Below are 26,705 nucleotides of genomic sequence, written 5' to 3' on the forward strand. Positions count from 1 at the left end.
GTAGAGAGGCTGCTAAAAACTCAGGGCTAGGACGAATGGAGATGTTACTGAGACCACTCGAGAAAATCGATGATTAGTGATGATGATGATGATGATGATGATGATGATGATGATGATGAACAGAGATGACATTACTCCAGTCATCTGCAAGGTAGAGTCTCCTGGGAACGTGTTGTTCCCTGTGACTGCTGGAAGGAAGGAGTCTTGGGTGGACAGAGTGTGGGCAGTAGCTACATGCCAGGGTGGGGGCAGAGGATAGAATCAGGAATCACCTTTGCTTTGAAGTATATTTCTACTGGCCTAGGAGAGGTTGCACATGGGGATATTTCTGCTGACTGGGAGGTGGAGGACAGGGTTCAGGCACCTGTGGTGGGCATGAGTAAAACATATCCTGAGGTCAGTCTTTGATGTAAAAGACTGGGCACAACCTGAGCAGCAGGCAAGGTTGGAAACAGAGGGCAATGTCCCAACCTTCCTCCTCAGCCACATGAGAAGGAAGCATGCAGTTGAAAGCACATCTATCAGGATATCTGTATCCTTAGAGATCACTAAAGACACACAACCAGAGCAAATATTCAGAGGACATTTCCACTCCTATATAATGTGATTGCTGGAATAGTTCTGTTGGAAATACACACACACCCCTTTTCAGTGGAGTGTCCTTAAAGTGTATTGTTTTGACCTCCTACATTGACCCCCTACATTGACCCCCTACATTGACCCCCTACATTCTTCTCTGCCTAATGCTGTGCTCCTATTATCCTTCATGATACAGCTTCTTCCTCTTTTCTTATTCTTTTCTTTTGAACCAGAAATGCAGCGCCCACTGGGCATCTGCGTCTCTATAAGATTTCACTAATTCCTACAGCATTTTAGGGTGGTGCATCTGCTACCCCCATTTCAGGGGGAAAGTGAACTATAACAACAATGATTGCTTTGCTTCTCTTCACACAGCTAATGTCACAAGGAATATTGAGACAGGCACCAATGGTGAAATCTCCCCAAAGACCACTTTCCCTTGTCCTCCACACTTAGCTCACTAAGGCTGGATCTGCTGGTCCCCTTCTGTGCTGAGTGGGTACCTTAGGGATGAGAGACCAGGATATACCACTGAGAGTGGCATATGAGAGTGAAAACATTCCTACAGTTGTCAAGTGTTTCTAGATCCAGCACCTGCTGCAATGGTCCTATGGCCTAGACTATGCCAGTGATCCTGATGAGAATGTTGTCTTCGAGAGAGTGGGAGGGACATGGTGATCAAATTGAGAAGTTACCAACAGAACAAAGAAACAAAAGACATCTACTGTTTCTTAAAGATTATCTGAAGTAGAGGAAAGGTGTCCTATCAACAGCAGCAACAATGCAAAGACCCCTGACAGCCCCTCCCCAGGTGGCTGAAACCTGTCACACTCCTGACCCATAGAAACCTTGGTGTAATATGCTGTTTAAGCTGCTAAACTTGTATGATTTGTGATGCAACAATAGGAAAAGAATATGACTTCTATGAAAAGTAACCTTCTCTGACTACCTCCCCCAGTATTCTTCCTAGGCTAATCTTCCCAATCCTTTTAATTTTTTTTTTATGTTTCAAATGTAATGGGTTTATTTTATTTTACTGTGATGCAAAACCAAAGATTCCACTATAGCACAGAGACCAATATATTAAAAGGTCATGAAAAAGTGATGTGGGACATGCAGGACGTGATGCACAAACTGGAGAATCAGGTCATTCCCGTGTAACATGACACTACATTGTTGCTGAGGAAAAATGGTTAAGATAACACTGCAAAACTGAATTGAAATGTGGCACAGAACATGTCAACTCCCAGGCATGCCTTCAAGCACCTCCCTTAGAATGGACCTGCGATCTCTATAGACTTCAGTGTGGGGAGGATTACAATTCTTTGGAAGAATAAAAAGTTCACACTTTTGAAATTTCACAGAATTTTAAGGCCAAAGCATAGTAGGTTTATATCTCTTCACCTCCAGGTGAAAATCTGATGCTTCACTCAAAATCACATTAAGCTTCTAGTTCAAATCCCAGTCCAACCTTGTGACCACCTGCATTGAAGTTCTTTCCATCAACTAAAGCTGATAAGGTTAGTTTGACTCCTGGTCGAAGGGTCTGAGTATAACCCAGTCCAATCAGACTGGCATTATTTACTTTAGCAGATAGAGAAGTTCTACAATCCAGCCTGTATTTAGCAGTGATGCCAAAACGAGTGTTGTTACTGCCAGCTGTCCAAGCAAGGTTTATTGATGTTTCAACCTTGTCAGTAACCTTCTGGTAGATAGATCCTCCAAATTCAGTGCCATCATTCACATAAGTATACAGCTGGAAGTCTGCAGCCTTGTAGCCCAGGGCAAAATTATTCTGACACAGTTTGGATTTTGCTGTATCAAAACGCATCTGATAACCAGCAAGCCAACCTTCAAAGGTCAACACAGCCCAGCCATAGATGGTTGGTTCAGAAAAATCTATATCAACACTACTGCCAAGACTGAAACATTCCCGCCTATAGGAGGCCTTCAATTTCCCCCTCTTCTTTCCTGTGTTCGGTACAAATATGGTATCAAGAGTCAGCTTCAACCCATCAGCCAACTTATTCTCCCAAGAGATTTCCATTCCAAGTGTATTGTCTGTGTTCCATTTTTGGACAAAGGTAAGTCCATAGTTACAGACCTTGTATTTGGTCTCTAGGTTGCCTGTCGCTTTCCCTGTATCAGTGTAGGCATGACCAGAAGTAGAAAATTCCACTCCACTACAAGACTTGGTTTTCAGATCTATTTTGACCATACCAAAGCCATATCCTTTGTTGAAGACATCCTTGGCAGCCTTCTCTAGGTCACAGTCAGTCAGTGTGCTACACATATCTCAGCCGGAGGGCCTGTCTCCACCAATCCTTTTAATCTTAAGTATTTTCTACATGGTTTGATGACAAGGTTCTGCCCCATCTTCTTCTCCCTTATCTTGAGACACTTCAAACTAGCAACATGCTTCTTAGAGAGATGGGTTATTTAATGATGTTTTATGAAAACTTGTCACATATACAACTGTGGCCCCTGTTTATAGGAGCTATACTTTTTATGTGCCATGTATGGTGGTTCTCAGGCCTTACTTCTGGCTGTGATCTCAGGGATAACTCCTTATGATGCTAGGGACCATATGGGGTACCAAGGTTATCAAACCTGGCTTGACTGTGTGCAAAGCAAATACCCTATTGCTATATTATTGCTCCGGCCCAAGATATATGTAGGAGGCTTTATATGTTTTGCATCACTACATTCTTCATCACTTGCACAAAGATGATAAGAAAATAGGGTGAACCCAAGAAGACCAACACGGAGAGGAGGGGAGATAAGAGGTACTTCCTGCCCAGAGTTTTCACTGGCTATGGCTAGTGCTGGAATTAAAGGTGGATACTATCACAGGAGGGAAACAAAGGTATGACCTGTCTGCTTCCCATCTCCCTCCCCTCTTGGCCTCAATCCCCCAGTGGGTTTTGTTGGATTATAGTTTCTTTACCTACAAATAAAAGGCTTATGTTTCTTACAAGGCTCTTGAAGAATGGATAGATAGATCCTACTAAGACTGGTCCACCCTTCACTGCAGAGTGGCTACCCCATGGCAGCACCCTCCTGCCAGAAGGCCTGCCCTCTGGTTCATACCAACAGCTTCTGTGGGCACCACTACCCAAATCCAGCCCTGAGAGCTGCCTCACGTGCTTCCTCCCTTTACCCTGCATGATAAAACCTATAACCCCACAGCATTTCATCTCTGAGCTGTCCGTCCAGGGACTAAGAGTTTACAGTCCAGTGGATTCTATGATGGCTAAATGACTTTCCAGATACTTCCAGGGAACAGCAGGGATGAGAAGGAGATTCATGGGGTCTTTGCTCACACTTCCTGCTCCTGGGTCCTCTGCTACAGGACTGGTCCTCCCTGCTGCTGAAGCAAAGCCATGCTGCCCCCTGCTGGCAGAGGAAGTGCATTGGGGAAATGGAGTTCTGCCTTCTCCCACCCATTAAAATATACCAGGAAGACACTGCTGCTTCAGACTTTGATAAGAAATTCCTTAAATCACCTCAAAGTTCCCCCAGAATTTCCTAAGTCTGCCATCTTACATTTATATTAAGAAGTGGGCCTCCAGTCTGTGATTATAAGCAGGGTTATTACTCCATGGCATACAGTTCCCGGAATCCACTTCCAGCAGGCAGAGGGGTATTCTCTTCAGCCCCACTGTGTAAACGTTTCCCCCAGTGAATACCTTCAGTCTATGCCCACTTGCAGGAACTTGGGAACATTCAGTTACAGGAAACACTCACCAAACACAAGCTGGTGGAGAAGCCGCAGGAAGAGCCCTGAGGGGGGTGATGTCAGGGGGATGATGGATTCAAGGGAGGAAGATTAGGGATTCTACTCAGGAGAATGACTCCCTTAGATCCAGTGAGTTCCCACCTCACAACCGTGTGCGCCGTTGAGTCCCTTCCAAGTCCCTTCCTGAGAAGGCCTCAAGAGGCAGCGATTTGTATATTAGGGAACAAAAACAGGGTTCAGCGCAAGGCGGATGCAAGGTGCTGACAGAGGACTGGCTGGACACAGAGGTGTAATCCCTTCCCTACCTACGCTATTAGAACAGACGTGTTGGGGTAGGTTTTCTTTGTTCTTGTTTTTGTTTTTAAATGGTATATATGTTTTTCCAGAAAATCTGGTCAATCTAGATTTCCAGACTGTAAAAAACTAAAGCTCGCCGAGGGGGCGCGTGCACTCGCGGGCTCTCCGGGCGGCTCTGTCTCACCGCCCTCGTTCGGTGCCCAGGAACCGCTGTGTGTGCCGTCGGTCGAGGGCAGGCGACGGAAGGAAGAAGGAAGAAGGCCAAACTGGTTACTCGATCCGTTTATTTCATTCTCTCCCTCCGCTTCTCTCCCGCTCTCCTGGGTCTCTCCCCGTGGATCTGCCCCGTGGATCTGCCCCGTGGATCTGGCCCCCCAACCCACTCTCACAGCCTAGTTAAATCTCCACAGCATCTGGGGGTTGGGGCCTACACGTAGGTGTGGTCACCATCAATAGGGTAAGGTTCCTTTCCCTTAGGGGATGCTTCTCCTAGGACTTAATTCTCTTTCAGCAGGAGGATCCACCCAAGGGCGGAGTCCCATGAATGTGTTTCTCTTCTCCTCAGCCAGCAAACATATAAGAATTCATAATATTAATTATTTTGTATGGACACAATAAGAGATGCATTAAAGCTTATAGAATTGCTCTCCTGGGGCCATCTCAATCTCAGACTACAGTGCTCAGGCCAGATCAGTCTTTCCTATCCCTGGCAGGGTCCCAGTCTCATAATTACTATTGGATCATGACAGCATTTGTCTATGATCAAGCTCTTAACTTATAGTTAAGAATTAGGCACTTTGGCCAGGCCCATCTCGATGCCAGGGTAGCACATAACTCACCGCTTGCCCTGGATCCTTCCCGTCCCACGTCGGGGACCCTACTTTGGGGTGCTAGGAACTGAGGGCAACTGAGGCTTAAGTGGAGAAAGCAGAGGCCCGGGAGGGAATATTCGAGGCCAATTAATTCCCAAGTTATAAAAACATAATATTGTCTTCTTGTGTCTATACAAAACAGTCATAGCTTTAAAGTAAATTATTCAAAAGGCACAAGAAGAAGAGAAAGGCAATATTAACTTATATAATATAAATTCAGTATCCTAGGAAGGTCTGACCTTTCAAATTTGCAGAGTCGGATTAAGGGAAAGCCGAGGATTAACTCTTTTGGGGAAGAGAGCATGGAGAAGTGATTATAGCTAAACAAAGGGATGGGAGAGATTCGGGAACACCTTGATGGGTGTGACTGGGGTAAGCCTAAACTCTGGGTAAAACCGGGACAAGCTACTTGTGGCAAGGAGGGAAAGGACAAAGTAATGTCATCCTACACCAGACCATAATATCTATTGTAGGTAACTGACTCTTGGGAACTCTGGATCCAAGAGAGATACATTGATGATACAGACTTATCCCCAGAGATAGCGCTTTCACTATCATCTCCAACTCTGTAAAGGTCTTCTTCTTTTGCAGATAGCTCGCTTTGTTCTTAACTATCCTGACATTTTATTTTTACATCCAGTCATTTATTTCCCAAACATCCATTGATATATACTGGCTCTCTTACATACCCATAGATAGTATACAGTAGGAGAGAGAGAAAGTGAGAGAGAACAAAAAAAGTGCCTGTCATAGACAGGCCAGTGGGCAGTGTGAGTGTGTGGCAGAAGAGAAACTGAGGACATTCCTGGTAGGAAATGTACATTAGTGAAAAGATAATTAGAACATTGTATGACTGAAACTAAATAATGAACTACTTTGTAACTTATTTCATAGTGATTCAGTTAAAAAATAAAAATACTGTTAAAACAAATTAGTGGAGTAAAGACATGACTTGCAGAAAAGACTTTTTTTTTAACCGAGTATACAATGGCCTTTACATTACCAGACGTTACTGGTGCCCGCTCAAACAAATCGATGAGCAACGGGATATTCTTCTATAATAAACATAGGTATGCTTGCATCTTTTCAAATCAATATTTGGTGTTCCAAGCCAGAAACCTGGTGTCATCCTGATTTCGGCCTTCCACTCCACCCCATACCATATGTGCAATGCTATTCCTGGGCCCTGAACTACAGGCTCCTGTCTCATACTGCGATCTGGAAGTCCCTGTGAATGTCCCTGTGAAAGCGTCTCTCCACTTCGTCCCCCTCGTGCTTACTGCCACTGCTGTAGACTTCACTGAGTTTGTCACTGTCATTTTTCTCTGAAAGTGCCCCAAGTCTAATTCATACTCTACAGCACAGTCACAATGAATTTGATTGTTGGTATACAACATCTCATAATCTCAGGCCTAGCTAGGCCTGGATGTAAACGGTTTATGTTTTGGTTACTGTAACTTTAAATGGCGGTTACTGTTTCCGTTGGTTGATTTGCATATTCGCCTATGTGGCTGAATATGATTGGTTTGTATGTTAATTTAATAAATAAAAGGAGGTTGAACAGGCTGCTCTCGGGCAGGCCATAACACAAAACCTCCCGAGGCAGTCCTGTGATCCTCCCCCAAAAATGTATATTTCTTCTAGGAGTAAAGTGCCTCTGACTCTCCGGTAAAATTGCAACATTGTTGCAACGTTGATCAAACATACATTTTTCTCCAAAAACACATTTGAGAAGTGGGCTAAGGTTTTCTTAAATCATAAGATTCTTTCAGCTCATTTTACTTTATTTCTTTCTTTTTTTTATTTTTTGGGTCACACCCGGCGATGCACAGGTGTTACTCCTGGCTCTGCACTCAGGAATCATTCCCGGCGGTGTTCAGGGAACCATATGGGATGCTGGGAATTGAACCCGGGTCAGCTGTGTGCAAGGCAAACGCCCTACCTGCTGTGGTATTGTTCCAGCCCTCATTTTACTTTCATCAGTGAGTTTTGGAGCTAAATGCTTGCAGTTTCCAAAATAGTCTGACCTTGGGTACCAGAGAGATAGTACAGCAGGTAGGGTCTTTGCCTTGCAAACAGCCAATATGGGTTAAAAGAGGGAAAGGTGAGGGAGAGACAAAGAAAACCAGAGAGGAAGATGCCAAGAAAGACTAACAAATATAACTCTATGGAGAGCAAACTTTTGTTGGGGGACTTTTTATATAGAGAATTTCATTTAATCTTCACAAGAATTTCTGAATATAGTGAGGCACTGTGATAGCTGATGGAGTAGACTTTGCATTTGGAAATATGTCTGGCAGAGTGTAAATATTCTACACATTATATTTTAGTCTAAGATAGATGTTACTATTATTTATTACATTTCATACTGAGGAAACAGGTTTAGAAAGGCTAAGTACAGTCATGTGTTAATTTTTTTTTTTTTGGTTTTTGGGTCACACCCGGCGATACACAGGGGTTACTCCTGGCTCATGCACTCAAGAATTACTCCTGGCGGTGCTCAGGGGACCATATGGGATGCTGGGATTCGAATCCGGGTCGGCCGTGTGCAAGGCAAACGCCCTACCCGCTGTGCTATTGCTCTCATGAGTTAATATTTGAATCAATGAAAAATTAACATGTGTCATCTTAAACAATGGTGACCCAATAAATTGCATCATTTAGCCAAGGCTACTCCACGTAGGTTTGTGTAATAATGTTAGATGACAGTTGTATTCTGAGACCATACACTTTATTAAGTGAAGCATAACTATAAATTTATAGGAGGGGAAAATTAGAAGAGACAAGTAACAATGCCAGTTAAAATCACACGATAATTGTCACAAGTGACTGCTTTTTTCATATCTAGATCTGTAGCTTTGGTGCTACAGAGTGAGGTCTGCTTAGATGAATATCAAAACTGCTTCTCAACAGTTTTGAAGTATGGAACAAAATTACAGAGGAAAAATTTATAGAGGAAAGGAAACAAGTAAAGAGAGTATCCTGCTCAAAGACAGTGAGACTTTGCCAGTTATCCCCATAGTAGGGATTTAAATTCTCACCTCCATTTTTTACTTAACTTCATTTGGGTTTTGGTTTTACATAAAATAGCTTATCCTTCGTGATTACTAAATACAACCTGTTTGGGACTCCCCATTTTCTCCCAACCCTTTCTCTATTCTTTAATCTTCTCTCTGGACCAGATCACTCTCATCTACTTACAAGTAAAGTGTAGAAATGAAGTGAATTGGATATCAGGTTTGTATATGAACAAGAGACTTTAACTCAGTGGAAATTAATGGCACAGGGGCCAGGGCTGTTTATTCAAGAACATTCACTGTGCTCCCCTGCAACCACACTAAAAGTGCCTTAACTCCTATCCTACATCTTGAGACTTTCATGGCCTTTTTCTTCACAATTTCTCTGCATTAGTTTTGTTGGGTTCCACTATTGGTTTTTCAGATTCAAACTCTATCTGAGACAAACTCATCGTTTTCTAACACAAACCTATTCTCCTGTTTCCTTCATGTCCATTAATGCCCAAGGAGTTACCTTTCTGTATTTTGTTAATTCTCTTAATCGTCAACATCAAGTTACTATCCAAATTTCATAAATTTGACTCAATGAAGGTGTTACTCTTGTTAAAACCCTTTTCCTACCATCACTGTCTTCCTTCAGATTCAGAGGAGTCTGTCCACCATTCCATCCTTCAATCGATCCCAGGTATTCCTGTCAAATAATACCTTTCAACACCTGAAATAACATCACAGTTTTAATTAGAAAAAAACTCATTGCACCAGTAAATGACTGCCAAGATGAACTTATTAGAACTGAATTCAAGGTTCCTATTTCTGAACTCCTCTTGCCATTCCCATACCAACCTCCTATGACAACCCCATTACACACTTATTCCAACCACAATGATCACAAAGGTCATGCTTTTAAAAGGTTAGGAAGAAGTTTCCTCAGAGCAAATTCTTTCCTCTCTAAGGAAGGATCTGGGATTAACCTAGTAGATTAGTAATGGTCAGGGTCTTCTAACTGAATTATTTACAACAGGTGCGTGTATCTCAAGGGTTAGGCCAAGCGGGGCTGGAGCGATAGCACAGTGGGTAGGGCATTTGTCTTGCACACAGCCAACCTGGGTTCGAATCCCAGCATCCCATATGATCCCCTGAGCACCGTGCCAGGGGTAATTCCTGAGTGCAGAGCCAGGAATAGCCCCTGTGCATTGCCGGGCGAGACCCAAAAAGCAAAAAAAAAAAAAAAGGTAGGCCAAGCACCTATTGAAAAAGTAGTGGAACCCAACAAAACTATTAAAGACAGAGAAACTATGAATAAAATAGGCTATAACACTTTTACTTTCAGTTACTAAAACCTTAAAAATCCCATTTTAATATGAACTAAGCAGGCAAGATACTTACTGGACAGTATCCCATTAAGTCATTAACTCAACATAGGAACAAATAGTTATTAAAGTTTCTATATATCTCATTTTTATTTATATGCAATGTGTTTGTATACAGTACATTTTGCTTTCTTTAGTACCTAGATTCTTTGCGTTCTGGAAATATAGTTCAATAAGAAATAAATTTTGGCTTGATTAGTTTTAAAAAAAAAAGAAAATAGGCTATAAAAGGCTCAAGAGATAGGACAAGAGTTTAGGCTATAGCATTATATGCAATGAAAACTAGTTCAATTACTGGAAATATATGTGAACCCCTGAACACCCCGTCTGACCCCTGAGCACAAAATCAGGAATATACCTAAACATCATCATATGTTCCCCCTCTAATTAATTTAAATTAACAATTTAAATTTTTGACTAATAATTAAAATATTAATTTGTTTAAATTAATAAAATAAACTTTATTTTTAATAAAGTTAAAAGTGATTCATGTCTTGGTGGTCTAGAGAGTGTGGGTGATAAACTCAATGGAATAAAGATTGAATGAGTGAGAAAGAAGATTGCATACAGAGAATTTTTCCACCAATAAACTTTCCTATAGTATAGTTCAGGAGGGGAAAGAAAAGGAAATAATTTGTCATAATCTATTCACCTATTCAAAGCTGTGAGTTGAGAGAGTCATACAACAATCGCTTCTCAATGATGCAATAATGACATCACAAGTAGGGGTCCCCTCTCTTCAACCCTTTGCTTTCTCAGAACCAAGCAGAGGAACCAGAGGGAAAGCTACCTTCCCAAGCACAGTCATCCAACTTGCTTATATACTTGTCAAGTTCACTACAAACACAAAGGGGTAAGTTGAATTTGAATAACTGGGAACACTTTCTTTTACCTTTCCTTTCCTGGATTGACTTATAGACACATCCTGAGTCTAGAGGATGTTTATATTTTTCTAAAAGTTTCCTCTCATTACAGCCATCAAGAACTGAGATATATCATAGAAAAGAGAGTATAAACAATTCTGGAGTTCAATTTAATGATCTGCCTTTCCAGAGCTTACTAATAATTTTGTTAGGGAGATTTCTAAGCAGTGTTCAACGGTCATGGGGCCAATCCTAGTGATAATCTGGTTGTGCAGGGCCAAATCATTCAATATTAGAACCAGACAATATGATGCTGCTCAGTCAAACAATCTGGTAACTTTCAGAGCCACACTGGTAGTTCCCAGGGTACCATATAGTACTGAATATTAAATTTTCAACCTCTGGACACCAGGCATACATTATAGCCTTTTGACTTATCTCTCATATTGCGAGTCAACAATAAAAATAAATAATTTCAAATAATTATTTTAAAACTACATTAGGGTCTGAGAGATAGTACAGCAGGTAGTGTGCTTGCTTTGTATGTGGCTGACCTGGTTTTGATCCCTAGCATTTCCAGTGGTTTCAGAACTGAATTACCTCCAGGAGTGATTCCAGAGTACAGAGTCAAAAGAAATCCCTGAGAAACATGTGACTAGCCCCCAAACCAAACAAAATAAAAAATAAGAAAAGAAAAAAATGATATAAAAGAAAATATATTAGATATACGTCCTTTGTCTATTGTTAAGGAAAATTAAAATTGTCAATTAGATAAAACTTAAGAGAATTGCCAGGAATTGATAAGCCCTGTCTGCTTCCAGAAGTCCGTCATGGAGTACCTAGTTCAGTAAAATATTTTGCAGTGGGAGTGTGGCGGGGAGAAAGTAATTCCTTCTTTAAATGATATTTAAATAGTATTCATTGCTCTGAACATATCACTGTACCACTGTATCACTGTCATCCCATTCCTTGTCAATTTACTCGAGCAGGCACCAATAACATCTCTATTCCTCCCAGTCCTGAGATTTCAGCAACTTCTTCTCACTTGTCTTTCCCAATTGTTGGAGGCTCTTTCTCGCTCAGGGAATGAGACCTATCATTATTGTTTTGGGTATATCCAATACGCCACGGGTAGCTTGCCAGACTCTTCCCATACAGGCGTGATACTCTGTAGCTTGCTGGGCTCTCCGAGGGGTGTGTGTGTGTGTGTGTGTGTGTGTGTGTGTGTGTGTGTGTGTGTGTGTGTGTGTGTGTGTGTGTGTGTGTGTGTATGTGTATGTGATCATCATCATTATCATCATCATCCCTTTGATTGTTTGTTGAATTACTCGAGCGTAACGTCTCCATTCGTCCCAGCCCTGAGATTTTAGAAGACTCCCTTTACTCGTCCTTTCCAATGGTGCCGCACTGGAGGCTCTTTCAGGGTCGGGAATGAGACCCATAGTTTCTGGTTTTGGCATATGAATATGCCACAGGGAATTTGAGAGGCTCTCCCATGGGGGCAGGAAACTCTCGGTAGCTTGCCAGGTTCTCCAGAGGGAGAACTAGGCTATAAGATGTCGCACTTCCAGGAGCTTGGTTTTATAGTCTCTGGATGTTGGTCTTTAGTGGGATTACACGGCTTCGGGGGCAGTCCCTGGGTGTGACCGCCTAGCTACTGGAAAATGGGGAATCTGGGCAGAAGAGGCCCAGTCCTGATACAAGAAAGCTTGGAGATCTCAGCCCCAGGTCCCACACCCCTGGGTCCTCTGCCAGTTCCTTCATGCATGAGGCTCATCCGAACATGTGGAGAGGGGCCTTGAGCATGGCTGTGGCTAGGCTCCAGAGGTCTTTGGCTGCAGGGGCTCTGCTCAGAGTGGGGAGGAAAACTGAAACCCACTCCCTCGAGGGGCCCCGGTGAAGACAGCCAGGCACAGGGTTAAGAGACTCTCTGCATATATATATATATATATATGTATATATGTATATATATATTTATATATGTGTGTATATATGTGTGTGTGTGTGTGTGTGTGTGTATGTGTAGCGATAGCGCAGCAGGTAGGGCATTTGCCTTGCACATGGCCGACCCGGGTTCAATTTCTTCGTCCCTCTTGGAGAGCCTGCAACCTACGGAGAGTATTTCGCCCACACGGCAGAGCCTGGCAAGCTATCCGTGGTATATTCGATATGCCAAAAACAGTAACAACAAGCCTCACAAAGGAGACATTACTGGTGCCCGCTCAAGCAAATTGATGAGCAATAGGATGACAGTGATACAGTGATATATATATATATATATATGTATACACATATACATATATATTACTTTCTATAATTTGTTGCCTACTATCTGAACTCTGTCAAATATGGTGTGGTAATTTATGGAAAATGGGTAGGAAGTGTCTTATAATATATTGAAGTGGTTGCACGGTCCAAAAAGCAGCCTAGAGCTTGGCAGCAGTTGGGTAGTAAAGGTCAGCTGCTGGGGCTGTGTCCCTTGGGGCGGGGAGGGCTCTCACCCACCCCACTCTGGGGTGCCCCGAGTGAAAACAGCCTGACTCGGAGTCCAGTATGGCACGGAGTAAACAGCATGTTTTAAAAAATCCATTTTAGTCAGGCACTTCATGGCCTCTGAGCACCGCTGAGAGCATTACCCCAAAAAGCCCCTAAGAACAGCAAGGTGTGGTCCCAGGGAAAAACACTCTCCCCCCACAAAAGCATACACATAGAAAATGAGAGTCTACTTATTGCTCTTTTACTCAGCAACTTTGCTAAACTCTTATTTCAAGTATATATATGAAAATTTTTATTTTCATGGATATAATTATTTTACATAAATAATGACAATTTTATTTTCCTTTATTCACCTAAATTATTTTTTTGTGTTTCGATGACACCCAGTGGTGCTCAGACCCTACTACTCGTGCTGTGATTGGGGGACCATATGGGGTTGGCGCTGTGCAAGTCAAGTGCGTCACCCACTATACTCAGTGGTCAGCCCAATCTCAAATACTGTTTGCTTCCCTCAGTCTGCTTGTTAGCACCTCCAGGACAATGAGAATAACAGTAGAATGGGCATCCTGTCATTCCAAATCTCAAAGTGGTAGGTTATAATATTTCACCATTAGTACAAAGATAACATATACTCTACATCTATGAAGTTTCTTAGAAGTATTCACACCACATATTAATGAATTTCTACATATTTCTTATATGGGAGCTGACACTTAAAATCTCAATTTTTATTTTGAAGCACTTATTAGTAACTTTATATTTTAGGTAATGTGGGCATACTAGCATTAATGTTTATGGTAGTAAAGTAAAAAGTTATTGCACCCCTCACCAAAGTGTCCGATACCCTTTGCCAAAGTCCCTATGCTCCTTCTGGTCTGTTTATTTTCAAATCTCATCAGAATACAGATACTGGAATACAGATATTCACTATTTTAATATTTATTTATTAATTATTTTTTATTTTAATTATTTTATTTTATTATTTATTTTTAATTTATTTATTATTATTATTAACCCTCTGAACATATACTTCAGATAAATTAGAATTTCCCATTCCATCTCGTCTTCTGATTTCTTCCCTTACCCTGATCACTGGAGGGTTAGATAGTGGGTTCATCAACCTTTCATCTTCCAGTCCTTTAGTGAATAGCCATTCCTCAAAATTTGAAGGACTTGTGCAGGACACAAGATTGACAAAAGTCCTGGATACCCACTCCCGCTCTACTGTCCCATTCTCTCCCCAGAGGGATGGAGAGGTGCCCAGTCCATTCAGGAGTTCTTTGGAACTCCACTATGGAAGCCATTTTCTTTGTTTTGTTTTGTTTCGTCTTACTTTTTGGATCAGATCCAGCAGTGTTCAGTACTCAGTACTGAACAAGCCCAGTACTCAGATCACAACTCCTGTGGTGCCATTGATCAATTCCATGCTTCCAGAATGCACAGCGATCTCCCTGGCCCCTGTGGATGCCTGGTCAAACTTATGTGCCCTTAGATAAATGCCTTTAGATTTTTATCTTTTGGTCTATGAAATGTAAATGAAAATTAACAACTATATAAATAGGATAAGAAATAGGATAGCGGGAGGTAAAAGCAACAAAAAAGTTTGCTGAACCTAAAGGAGAACTAGTTTGGAATGTTTGTGGAAGGCAAGTGTAGTTAGTAAATTATGAGCAAATGGAAATGGAGCAAATATATTATGAGAGGTAGGCAGGGGTAAGATTTTGACAGTTCTTACATGTTATATAAAAATCTATTTTACTTTTTTATTTTTCTATTATTTTTCATTTTTAATATTTTTGGGGGGTACATATGGTGTTGCTCAGGGTTTACTCTTGTTTCTGCACTCAGGGATCACTTCTGGTGAGCTCAGGGGACCATATGGGGTATTGAAACCAAACCAGGGTCAGCTGCATGCAAGACAGGATTTGTAGTTTAGTTGATCGCCACCTCTATGGTCATATAAGTTCCTGTTGCATTATACTCTCACAGAACAACTATAAACTATAGAAAATATAAATTTAAAAACTGCATCTTAAGTATCTGGAGTAAACATAATGTAGTCAAATTTGAAAAGGATGTCAAGACTTAAAATGGGAAGTGATACTGATGGGTTTTGCATTTTATAGTTCCTGGCCCAAGGACAGGACACATTTAGCACATAGAGCGGCCAAAATTCCAATAGAAAAAAAATAATGTCTTCTTGATTGTTGAAAACCAGAAGAAAGTTTGAGAGAAATCAGTAGAGTACTTCAGTAATTTAAAAGCTAGAATGCAAGCATGATGCGAATGTTTTATAATAATTTGTGTATGAACTATACCTAAATATCTTATTGACCACTCTATTAAATAAAATATCCCAATGGAAGGCACTATGCAGACGCTTGAACTTCCCGAGACTCTATTTATTTATTTATTTATTTAAATTGAATCACCATGATATACACAGTGATAAGGCTGTTCATCATCAGGTTTCAGTCATATAATGTTCCAACACCCATCTCTCCACCAGTGTACCTTTCCCACCACCAATGTTACCAGTTTCCTTCCTGCCACCTCCCCACCATCCCAACCTCTCTCTAAAACAGGCACTTTCCTCTGTTTCTCTGTCTCTGTCTCTTCCTCTCTCCCTTTCCCCCACCCCTTTTGGGCATTATAGTTTGGAATACAGATACTGGGAAGTTATGTTTGTTCTTTTACCTACTTTTAGCACACAGTTCTTATCCAGAGTTCTTATCCAACTGTCTTGGTCCCATAAAGGTCACTTCTCTATTTCGACTGCCTTCTCTAGCACTTGAAACAGGCTTCCAACTGTGGACCAATCCTCTGGGCCTTGTTTCTACTGACCCTGGGTATTAGTCTCATACTATGTTTTTATATCCCATAAGTGAGTGGATCATTCTTTGAAGAGACTGACTTTATAGTGCAAGCCCCAATCGAGTAAAAATCTTAGAGGATCTCTTCCCGATTCAGTCTACTGCCCCCCAGTGGGATTCATTTCTTGGTGCAGGTGTCTTCCTCCAATTCATCTAGGATACTATTTTTATATCCCTAGCTCTGGAATATTTTTTAGGGTTTTATGTCATTTTCTGTGTCTAATAATCCAAATTTAGTATCAATGTGCTAAAATCTCAGAAGGAGGCAACCAAGAGTTTTTTCCTCCTCAATCATCTTATGATAAGGTTGGGTCAGAACATTTTTAAATAAAATAAAATACACGAGGTTATAGAAGATACAAACCATGAGAGAAGTATATGGTAAGAATAGTTTTTACAGTTGGGAAGAGTATGAGGAGCCTAGATTAAATTTTACTAGGGGTTATGAAATGGAAATAATAGTAAGTGAAAAGTAAAAGCCAGAGAAGAGACCAGGAAGGCTCACAATCAAACTACCACAAAGAAAAAAAAAGCCTATGATGAAAATTTGACCTACACACACTTTGGGAGAAGGTTTCATTAAGAACAGGATACACAGAAGGAAGGACAGTGCAGAAGGTTGTACAAGTCATATCTTTCCTATGTTCATTGTAGCCTCCTATGTTCAACCTGTTCCTATATCTTTGCAGGACCCAGAAAATCACTGAAGAATGTCAAGTGACTCCAAGAACTGCTGTGATCCCTGTGAAGTCAACAGCCCACCTAGCGGTTTAAGAAAGCTGCTGCAATGGGCCACATGGGATCCATGTCCACCACCACCAAAGTGTTCTCCATGCCCACCATGTCCATGCCCTCCCCCATGCCCTCCCCCATGCCCTCCCCCATGCCCACCCCCCTGCTGTAAAAAACCCTGTTCTAAATGTGTGCCATGCCCACCAGATCCACCAGAAAAAACGCCATGCCCGCCACCATGCCCACCATGCCCGCCACCATGCTCAAATCAAAAGTGAGGCAAATTGGGCACATCAAACCTACTGCCTCCTCTCCACCATGCTCATCACCAGGGGGCTGAGAACTGAAGCCATGAACTGACAAGTAAATGTGTTCCTCTGCTGGCAAGACTTTCTTCTCCCTATTGGTTTTTGGTTTTTTTTGGGGGGGTAGGGACATAGTTTTTTGTTATTTCCCAGCACCAAATCGCGAAGCAGAACTCTCTAGACAGTAAGATCATGACTTCACGCCTCCACCATAATAACCTTTAAAGGTGACCACCCCTCCAACATGGTTCATAGAGGACCATATCTGAGAACACCATAAATTGGACTGGTGTGGCCAACCCCAAGTTCCCCAGTGAGCATGGAGGGGGTAAAGGTCAGTCAGGGTGGACATTAAGGAAGGAGACAGGAAGGTTCTGGAAAAGAATACCTCCCCCTTTGTTCTTATTCCTGGTGCATGAGAATATTGCTCTGAAATAGGTTGTATGATTGAAATTCTACTTCTCCCTACTAAGTCTACTATCTATGATTTAACTTTACTGTTCCCTTATATCTCTGTGACTTTGAGCAAGTCATTTCTCTGATCCTAGTTTCCATCTCTCTGTAAAAGAAATGATGATGCCAATAGTATTGGTGCTAGAACATTTTCACAGTCAAGAAGTTGATACAGACCAAATGGCTGATTTACCAGGATAGAGCAAATGTGAGCAGTCATTAGGGTAATGTGGCACACCTGTGCAGTTGTGTCTGGTCCTCTGAAGTCCGTTGCCCTGGTATCTCTTTGTTGTCAGGCTGTAAGTCTCCTCAGCACAGAAATCAAGTTCTGACATATCTGTAAGCCTACAAAGCACTGTTAAACAAAAAATTGAAAAAGAGATTTAGATTACACCATTGTCAGTTCCAGCTTTGACCCTAACCTGTGATTATGTAACATTGCTATTAAGAGCATTCCATGAAAGGGTACATGGGACCAGTTTTTGCAAACTTCTGTGAACCAATAAAATTTCAAAAGCAAACTATATTAATGTAATATATAAATAGATAATTCCAGAGGACTTCAATTAGGAAATTAATAGGAAAAATATTTACAACAGATAGGTTTGTGGACATTATTTCTACATGGCTAAAAAGTTCACACTAAATTCACTTGTTTGATTCACAAAGTGTACTTATTGGTTCAGATTTCTGGAAAGTATATAAAAATGGGACTGGGTAGAAAAATTAAAGAAAGAACTATGGAAATGAGCTCTTCCAGGCATATTCCTACTCTTTGTCAGCATTCATTTTTAATTCAAGAAGAGGAACCTGATTGCTAAGGAGGACATGAGCCTACCACTGGACAAAGTTGATGGAATGCCTTTGACACACAGGTAATACATCATTAACAGGCCTCATCACTTAAATGGCAGTGGGATTAGCATTTCAGCTGTCATAGTCAGAAATGAGATTTGGATTTGAATATTTGAATCTGGGACTCCATATGGAGCTGTGAAACAAAGTCCAACATCTGCCCAAGTCCAGACACCTAAAATCCCCCCAAAACTGGGCTCATGTAGTCAGATAGTTGCAGAAACAAAGGACATGAGCTGCATGGATTCAATCTCTATTTCTGAATGCAAAAACACTTTATCACGAGGGGGCATTGGAGTCATAGAGGTTACTGGCACCTTAGGATTCTGCAGAGAGGAACTAAACAGACACTAGTAACTTCTGGAAGCTTAGATTAGGAAATTAGGGAGCTTATGATCAACTATAGTAAGAGGTAGGTAAATATTTTGCCTCACTAGAATATAAAGGGAGGGAGGAAGTAGAATGTGGGGATTGAAACAGAAATAATGTGACACCTATTTAATATATTATGGAATTAAAAAATAATAATCGGGGGCTAGAGCAATAGCACAGCAGGTCTAGTGTTTGCCTTGCATGCGGCCAACCTGGGTTTGATTCCCAGCATTCCATATGGTCCCCCGAGCATGCCAGGAGTAATTCTTGAGTGCATAAGCCAGGAGTAAACCCTGTGCATCACCAGGTGTGACCCCCCCAATAAAAAAAAATAATCAGAATCCTGGTGCTAAAGAGTATTCCACTATAGACAAAGATAGCTTAAGAAATAAATTGAAGAGTATATGTCAAAACCACACAACTATCAAAGCCTGTGATTTTGACTCATTTCATAAAGATTTCACTTTATACAGTTTGATTTAGTTTGATATGTACATAGTTTAAATCTCAGAAATGTTGATGAATCTGGGCCAATGTTAATGGAACGTCAGTTATTAAAGTGTCCAAAGAGAAAAAAAAAGGCTTCAGAGGAAAGGACAATATAAAGCAACTATTTCACCAAACTAATAATGATAAGAAAAAATTTGTGAACATTATAGTCATTTTAGGACAATGGTGACTTGATAGCTTGTCTATATTGGTGGGGGAGGGGGGCTGGGGCCATATTCAGTGATGCTCAGGACTTACTACTGGCTCTGTGCTCAGTAACTCCTGGTAGTGCTCAAGGGACCATAAGCAATGCTGAGGATCAAACCAGTTTTGAACACATGAAAGGAAAGAACCTTACATTGTACTATCTCTTGATCACCTTACTAGTTTCTGGATGTTCATTAATTTCTTTGGTAATGGAAAAGAATGAAAAAATACTTCAAAGATACATTGCCTCAGAGTACCTTTAATTGTTCAGTGCATGAAAAAAAAATGGGGAGGGGAAGGAAAAAAGAACTTATATTTGATCACATGTACAGAAGGCACTCATTGAGGTAGACCTCTCAACCCTCAAATTCTGGTGGTTCCAAGTGTGAGTCAAGAGCTGCTGTTCTCAGGTGCTCTGAGGACTCTGGCCTCAAAGTGTAGATGCGAACACTGAGAACATGAAACCATCTATTTGCCAATTTTGTTCCCTTTTCTCCCATGTAAATGAAACTAAAGATAGACATCTCTTAATGGCTGCTTTCCAGCAAAGAGCTGGATCAAAGGCAATTCCAAGGAAGATGGCTAGAACTTGATTAATGTGCCACTTCCCTGTAGAAAACCATAATTATCTCAGGCCCCAGCGGCAATGACCGGGGCCCTACTCCAAATGGTGGAGAGCTCTAAAAATAAATAACATCTGAAGAGTGGCACCACAAGAATCTGTGCAGTGCAGGTTTCATGGCTCACAGATAATGTGATGAGGTAGATTCCCTTCATGGAAAAGTATTTCTGAGGGTCTGTTAGAATAATACCAAGAAGATGCTCTACCACAGACCCCACAACCAGCCTTGGAAGAAAAGGGACGGAAAAAAAGGACTTGCAACCTGCCAGTCACCAAATCTACTCTATTTTTTTTTCTGCCCTGTTTTCTCATGGCTGAACTTCTCATCCAGGGACATAAACACAGGCACTTCCCGGGAGACTCTCTCGGGGACGACATGTCCTAACTGCTGCTATGTCACAGATGCTGTGAATGCTCGGCAAATGAGCAGATTGATAAGTACAGTGAGTCATTTGCGAAACATATAAAGGGATCCTAAGATACAACTTAATCATAAATATGCATACCAGGATATTTTTGACTTCACCTTTTTTCCAGGTACATGAAACAGCAAATGTCTCAGCTCCAGTGCCCTGTGCACTCTCAGGCTGCTTAGGTAGTAAAATTAAGATGATAATTAGTTTATTGGACTAAGGAAAGGAGAAACACCCCTAAATGGTACTTCCACCTTTGAGCCCAATCACCGCTCAGAAAGGGCTTTTGATACGCTAATTTTGCTACAAGGTGAGGTTGGTGGCAACCCCAATGCAGGGAGTTGGAGAGAGACTAGAGACCAAACTGCGAGATGGAGAGAAGAGAGATGAGCAGGAGAGACAGGAGACAGGAATGAGGGGCAGCGTGAGACTAGAAGGAGGGACTTAGTGACATTGGAACAGGCACGTGGGGAGAATGGAATAAATGGTAACTGACCACCAGCCAGCTTGGCCCTCATCTCCTCCATCATCTACCCATGGCATCGGCCTTCCTGGGTGGGGAAGCGGCTCGAGACCACCTAACGCAGGCAGTGAGAGAGAGACAGGGGCTTTCCTAGCTGTGCGGTGATTACACATCCATCTCTCACCCACAAGCTAGTTTGATATGGCCTCAGAGCATCCAAACATTCCTCTCTAGAGTGCTAATAACTATATTCAGGTCATCACTTACCCTGGACCACAAGTTTTTGAGTGCCGAGACTGCCTGGCACATATGGCTGACTAATAACAAATGCATGGAACCGGCATCTTTGGAGAAACTTTCCAAAGAGGACAAATTGGAGGTGCCCAACAACAGATAACTGGATAATAAAGGTGTGGTATAGCTACACAATCGAATACTATGCTGCTGATGAAATAATGAAATCATGCAATTTGCTACAACTTGGATGGAACTGGAGGATATTGTGTTAAGTGAAGTTAGTCAGAAGAAGAAACACTATTTGATCTCACTTATCTTTGGTATATAAAATAATTGGATAAGGGAATACAAGATATCCAAGGAGGATATATAGATTATCCTTAATCCTACTTTATAGAAATAAATGAGAAGAACAGGAAAAAAGGGAAGTTGGGGAAAGGAGTGGAGGATGGGAGGTAATGGGAGCAGAGGTTAGGGGTCTCAGGCTGGTCTAGAGGTGTGGTATATGTATATTTACCTAAACCACAGCACCACATTGCTATAAGCATGAGGTCCAAACTATAATAAGCAAACTTACAAATGTGTGTTATACGAGGCAGAGGAGGATATGGGGGTGCATGGTGATGGTGGTGAGAGAACCTGGAGGCATTGGTGTAGGAAAGTTGATTGGTGGTGGACTTGGTTGGAACATTATAGGCTTGAAACTCTACATTATAGGCTTGAAACATATGAAAAGCAGCTTTGTAAATACTCGTGTCTTAATAAAAAATAAAATAAAATTTTTGTAAAAGGACAGGGTTGCTCGAGGGTTGAGATCCTTTCACTGTGCTCCTTAACTAAGTCACATGGTATCTTTCCCAGAATTCAAAGACAGGAAATGACAGGTGGATGACGTAGGCAAAGGAAGCTGAGAGCATGGTAATCCTGGCTTTGATCACTTTCCCCTTAAGCCACAGGGCCAGATCTTGCCCCAGGCAGATTTCTCACCTTGGAAGGGAGCATGGGGAAGAGAAAGGACTGGTCATCACACAGATGTGGATTCTAAGTGAGTGTAACACTCTCAGCTGTATAATCCTGGGATGTTATTTCACCTCACTGGGAGAAGGGGTCTATTTCCCAACCTGCAGGAAAAAAGAAAAGTCTTAAGGTTTAGGAGAGGAGTGATGAAGGGAGATGAGGGAGGCGAAGCTCCTAGTCTGGTAATCAATTGAATAGAGAAAAAGCCCAGAGTCAACAGAACTTCAGTTGGCTCTCCACCCATCATCTGCTACATCAGAGCTCCATGCCTGGACCCTGAAGTGAGGGAGGAAGATGAGCTTTAGGAAAGGAAGGCAAATATAGTTAGGGGATCATGCTTTCCACCCCAGTCCCATGCTGGGCAGGAGGAACAAGAGGAAACTGAAAGAGGCTTTTGCATCACTGAATACAAGATATGGAAATGCATTTAATACACCTTCCATGTCCACATGAGCAAAGTAAATTCCAGAGAGGGAAATGACTTAACCAAAGTCACAGTGAGTTGGTGGATGAGTAGAGTACTTTTTAAATTTAATTTAATTTTTTAAAATTGAATCACTGTGAGATAGACCCTTACAAAGCTGTTCATGATTAGGTTTCAGTCATACAGTATTCCAACACCCATCTCTCCACCAGTGTACATTTCCCAGCACCAGTTCCCCAGTTTCCTTCCCATCACCCCTCCGCCTCCCACCCCCAGCCTGCCTCTATGACAGGCGCTTTTCTTCTCTGTCTCTCTGTCTCTGTCTCTCTGTCTCTCTCTCACCTCCCCCGCCCCCTCTGTAGAGCACTTCTAACCACAATTTAGGCCACAAGGAACCATGACTCAAGTCCAAAGGATAGAAGACCAACTTCAAACCTAAACAATTTGGGAACTATACTTCCCCTTATTGTTATGTTCAGTGTTATTTAATCTAGAAGTCATGGAAATGCAAATATAGATACAATTGCAAATTTCTGGTTTGTGTGAAGCTATTGGGTCTGCTGAGTTCCCTGCTTCTCTCTCTAAAGTATAAAAAAAGAATCTCAAAGACTAAAGAGATAACCAAGTAGTTTTTCATTGTGTATATGTATCATAGTTTCTTTATCCAGTTATCTGTTCTTGGATAGTTTTCAGATTTTGGCTATTGTGAATAATATTGAATCCAACACAGGAGTGCAAATGTCTTTTCTGCTTTGTTTTTGGACCCTTGGATGTATATTCTAAGAAGTGGAGTTCTTGGGTCATGTGAAAGATCAAATCCTAGTTTTTTGAGGAGTGTCCATATTATTTTGCCAAATGCTGAACCAGTCAACATTTCCCCTTCCTTTACTTCTTGGACAAACGTGTTATTTCAAAAAAGGATGTCCAGTGATCTGCTGAATGCTGGTCCTTGAACCGATGCCTAGTCCCAACACGTGTTTACTGCATCACCTTGAGCAAGGCCTTCACATTGTTGGCACTCAATATCATCACCAAAATAAAGAAGACAATAAATCTGTGTCTCCTGTTTAATGCTCATGTGGGGCTAAATCAGGAGGTGGAATCATGTGGCCACTTGTCCTCTTTAGGTGCAGCGATCCTTGACATACACTTCCATGTGCTCTAACTCAGCCTCCCTGTGTGGGTAGAACCACAGGAGGGAAGTGAGAAGACTGGCAGACTCTTCCCCAGGGACCCAGAAGCTGGGCAAGTTATCCAGAGACACATGCTCCCAGGAAATGGGGCAAGCCACATTCTAAACCAATAAGCTATATCAGGAGCCAGTGCCCTGTAATATGCAGAGAGGACCAGCCAAGTGAATCAGAGGACTTTGAAAACTTCTATGATCTAAACAAGGAGATAGTTATTTGTGAGGAATGAAATGGTCAATGGAGAGGAAGAAAAAGCAATACCTAACACCTCCTGACTCCCTTTGGCAGACTCCGTGTAATTATACCCTGGCTCCCAATAATTACAGCTACAGAAATCTAAAATCTTCAATTCAGATGACATTCCATCAGATTAGCCCTTGCCTTGCTGGAGGGCTGGGGATGACTAGAGAAACCAGTCACCTAATCTTAGAATGTGGGGTGGAACGGTCTCCCCAAAGCTATTCAAGTCACAGCCACATGTACTGGGCCACCAAGGTTGATTTTTTGAGGGCTCTGAAGTATTTTCACTCTGCACTTAGAAGAAGACAGCTTGCTAAGGTCTATCCTGGCTGGGCCAATGCCACACCAGAAGATAAAGGTCTTGGCATGGGTGGGTTATAAGGAAAAGTTCACACACACACACACACACACACACACACACACACACACACACACACACACACACACCATCCACATACTTACAAAGTTACATAGGTTTCCAGGCTAATCATTTATGACCATATATATGTATATATATATATTATGTATATTATATATTAATGGCATTACATGAAGTCAGAGTTGAAATAGCCCCAGTTAATACCTATTTTAACTTTCCTATTTTAAATGTAATAAACTAAAGCAAAAGAGGGTCAGAGGCTGTAACATCTGATCCGGAACAGAGCCAGGTCTCCTGAGCCTCTGTATAGTACATTGCCTACAGTAACAGAGGAAAGAGAGAAGTACAAGTTAAATGTTAAGTACTGGGGGGATGGAGTAAAGAAGATGGGACAGCAAAGAGCCACAAGGCTTCCAGAAGAAGTTGAGTCCTGAACAGACTTGATTTTATTCTCTCTAAGCAACTTTATGGTTTTGAGTATGAGTATATGCCACTGTATCACTGTCATGTATCACTGTCATCCCGTTGCTCATCAGTTTGCTCGAGTGGGCACCAGTAACATCTCCGTTGTGAGACTTGTTGCTACTGTTTTTGGCATATCAAATACCCCATGGGTAGCTTGCTAGGCTATGTCGCATTGGTGAGATACTCTCAGTAGCTTGCGGGGCTCTCCGAGAGGGGCGAAGGAATCGAACCTGGGTCCTCCAAGTGCAAGGCAAACGCCATACCCGCTATGCTATTGCTCCAGCCCCATGAGTATATATATGGACTATAATTTATTCTTTATAAGAAATCTATGAAACAGAATCATTACTTCTCAACAATAGGAAAGCAGAGTTCTGAGAGGTTCCATATCCTATATGATAGACTCCATGCACTTGGGTGAATCTCAAGTCAGTATCATCCTGAGTTCATTTTGTTCTTCATGTCTTACCAAAAGCTAATAGTCTCTGATTAAAAGGGACTCACGTGACAAACAACAAAAGACAAGTGAGGAGACACTAAGCTGGAACTTGACTTCTTTATTGAAGATTTTGATCTTCTAGAGTTTTCAAAAGCTTCAGACACTGGTTTCCTATGGCTCCTGGAGTAAGTTATTACTTTATTGGCTTCAGACAACATACATTATCTTTCAATTCTAGAAATAAAAATCTGGGACTGTATAATGGGTAGGGCATTTGCTTGCTTTCAGCAGTCCTGGGTTCCACCTCCTTCATCCTCTATGGTTTATTGAGCACTGACAGGAGTAATTCCTGAATGCAGAACCAGAAGCAAGCCCTGAGAATCACTGGATGTGGCCCCCCAAAAAACAAATCTGACACAAGACGCTATTGGATAAAGTAAGTGACAATAGGGCTAACTAGTTTTTTAAATGGTTCTAGTGGAGAAATCTATTTCCTTGCCTTTTTTGACTTCTAGGAATTTTCTACATTCTTTCCATTGTCAATATGAGCAATGGGTAGTCAAGGTTTCTCAGCTCAGTCTCTCTGATATTGAACCTGTGCCTTTTCCACACTAAAGGCCTATGATGACATTGGGCTCACAAAGAGTCCTTGGAAGAAAGTTGAATTCCTGTCTCTCCCTAAGCACATTAACCAACATTTACACCCTCCTTGAAAACAGGACTGGTTTCTCCATTGTTATTTGCACTCTTATTTGATCTCTTAGGCTCTACCAAAGACACAGAAATATATGGGGGATAGCAAATTGATCACAAGTATCTGTTGCAATAAAACCTGGGATATTCTAGCCAATCATGTCTCCATTCTTGATGGCCCACCCACCTCTTCCATAAACAGCCTTGGGATTTTTTGCCATCTCAATATTTTTCTGACAAGGAATACTTTTTCATATGTATATATGTATGTATGTGTGTGTATAATAAATGTACAAGTGTATATTTGGCTTTTGAGGTCACAACAGGGGTACTCCTGGATCTACACCCAGGAATTACTCCTGGCAGTGCTCAGAGGAACCATATGGGATGCCAGGGATTGAACACGAGTTGGCTGCATGCAAGGCAAACACCCTACTCACTGTGCTATTGCTCTAGCCCCCAGGAATTCTTTTTCAAAACTTCCTAGAAAAGTTTTGTACTACCCCTTTAACTGTCAACTAAAGCACTATATATTGCCTCTTCTAGGAGTCTCCCAGGATTTCCCACTCAAGGCTAATAAAGGGACCTTCTCGATTGGGAAGAC

At 41.7% G+C, this 26,705-nt stretch overlaps 1 protein-coding gene across 1 annotated transcript; it reads right to left on the bottom strand.

Annotated features, from left to right (window-relative positions):
* Positions 1–1,566: 1,566 nt before the first annotated feature.
* Positions 1,567–2,890, bottom strand: LOC101554524 (voltage-dependent anion-selective channel protein 3-like). The gene has a single exon (XM_055139462.1). The coding sequence runs from the start codon at positions 2,870–2,872 to the stop codon at positions 2,021–2,023; it is 852 nt and encodes a 283-aa protein (XP_054995437.1). The 5' UTR covers positions 2,873–2,890; the 3' UTR covers positions 1,567–2,020.
* Between the last annotated feature and the right edge of the window lie 23,815 nt (positions 2,891–26,705).

This window comes from Sorex araneus, chromosome 5 (assembly GCF_027595985.1).
Source record: "Sorex araneus isolate mSorAra2 chromosome 5, mSorAra2.pri, whole genome shotgun sequence".
In the NCBI taxonomy this organism is placed as follows: Eukaryota; Metazoa; Chordata; class Mammalia; order Eulipotyphla; family Soricidae; genus Sorex; species Sorex araneus.

Coding starts and splice junctions, on each gene's coding strand:
- LOC101554524 (XM_055139462.1), bottom strand. CDS start 2,872: ATGTGTAGCACACTGACTGACTGTGACCTAGAGAAGGCTGCCAAGGAT.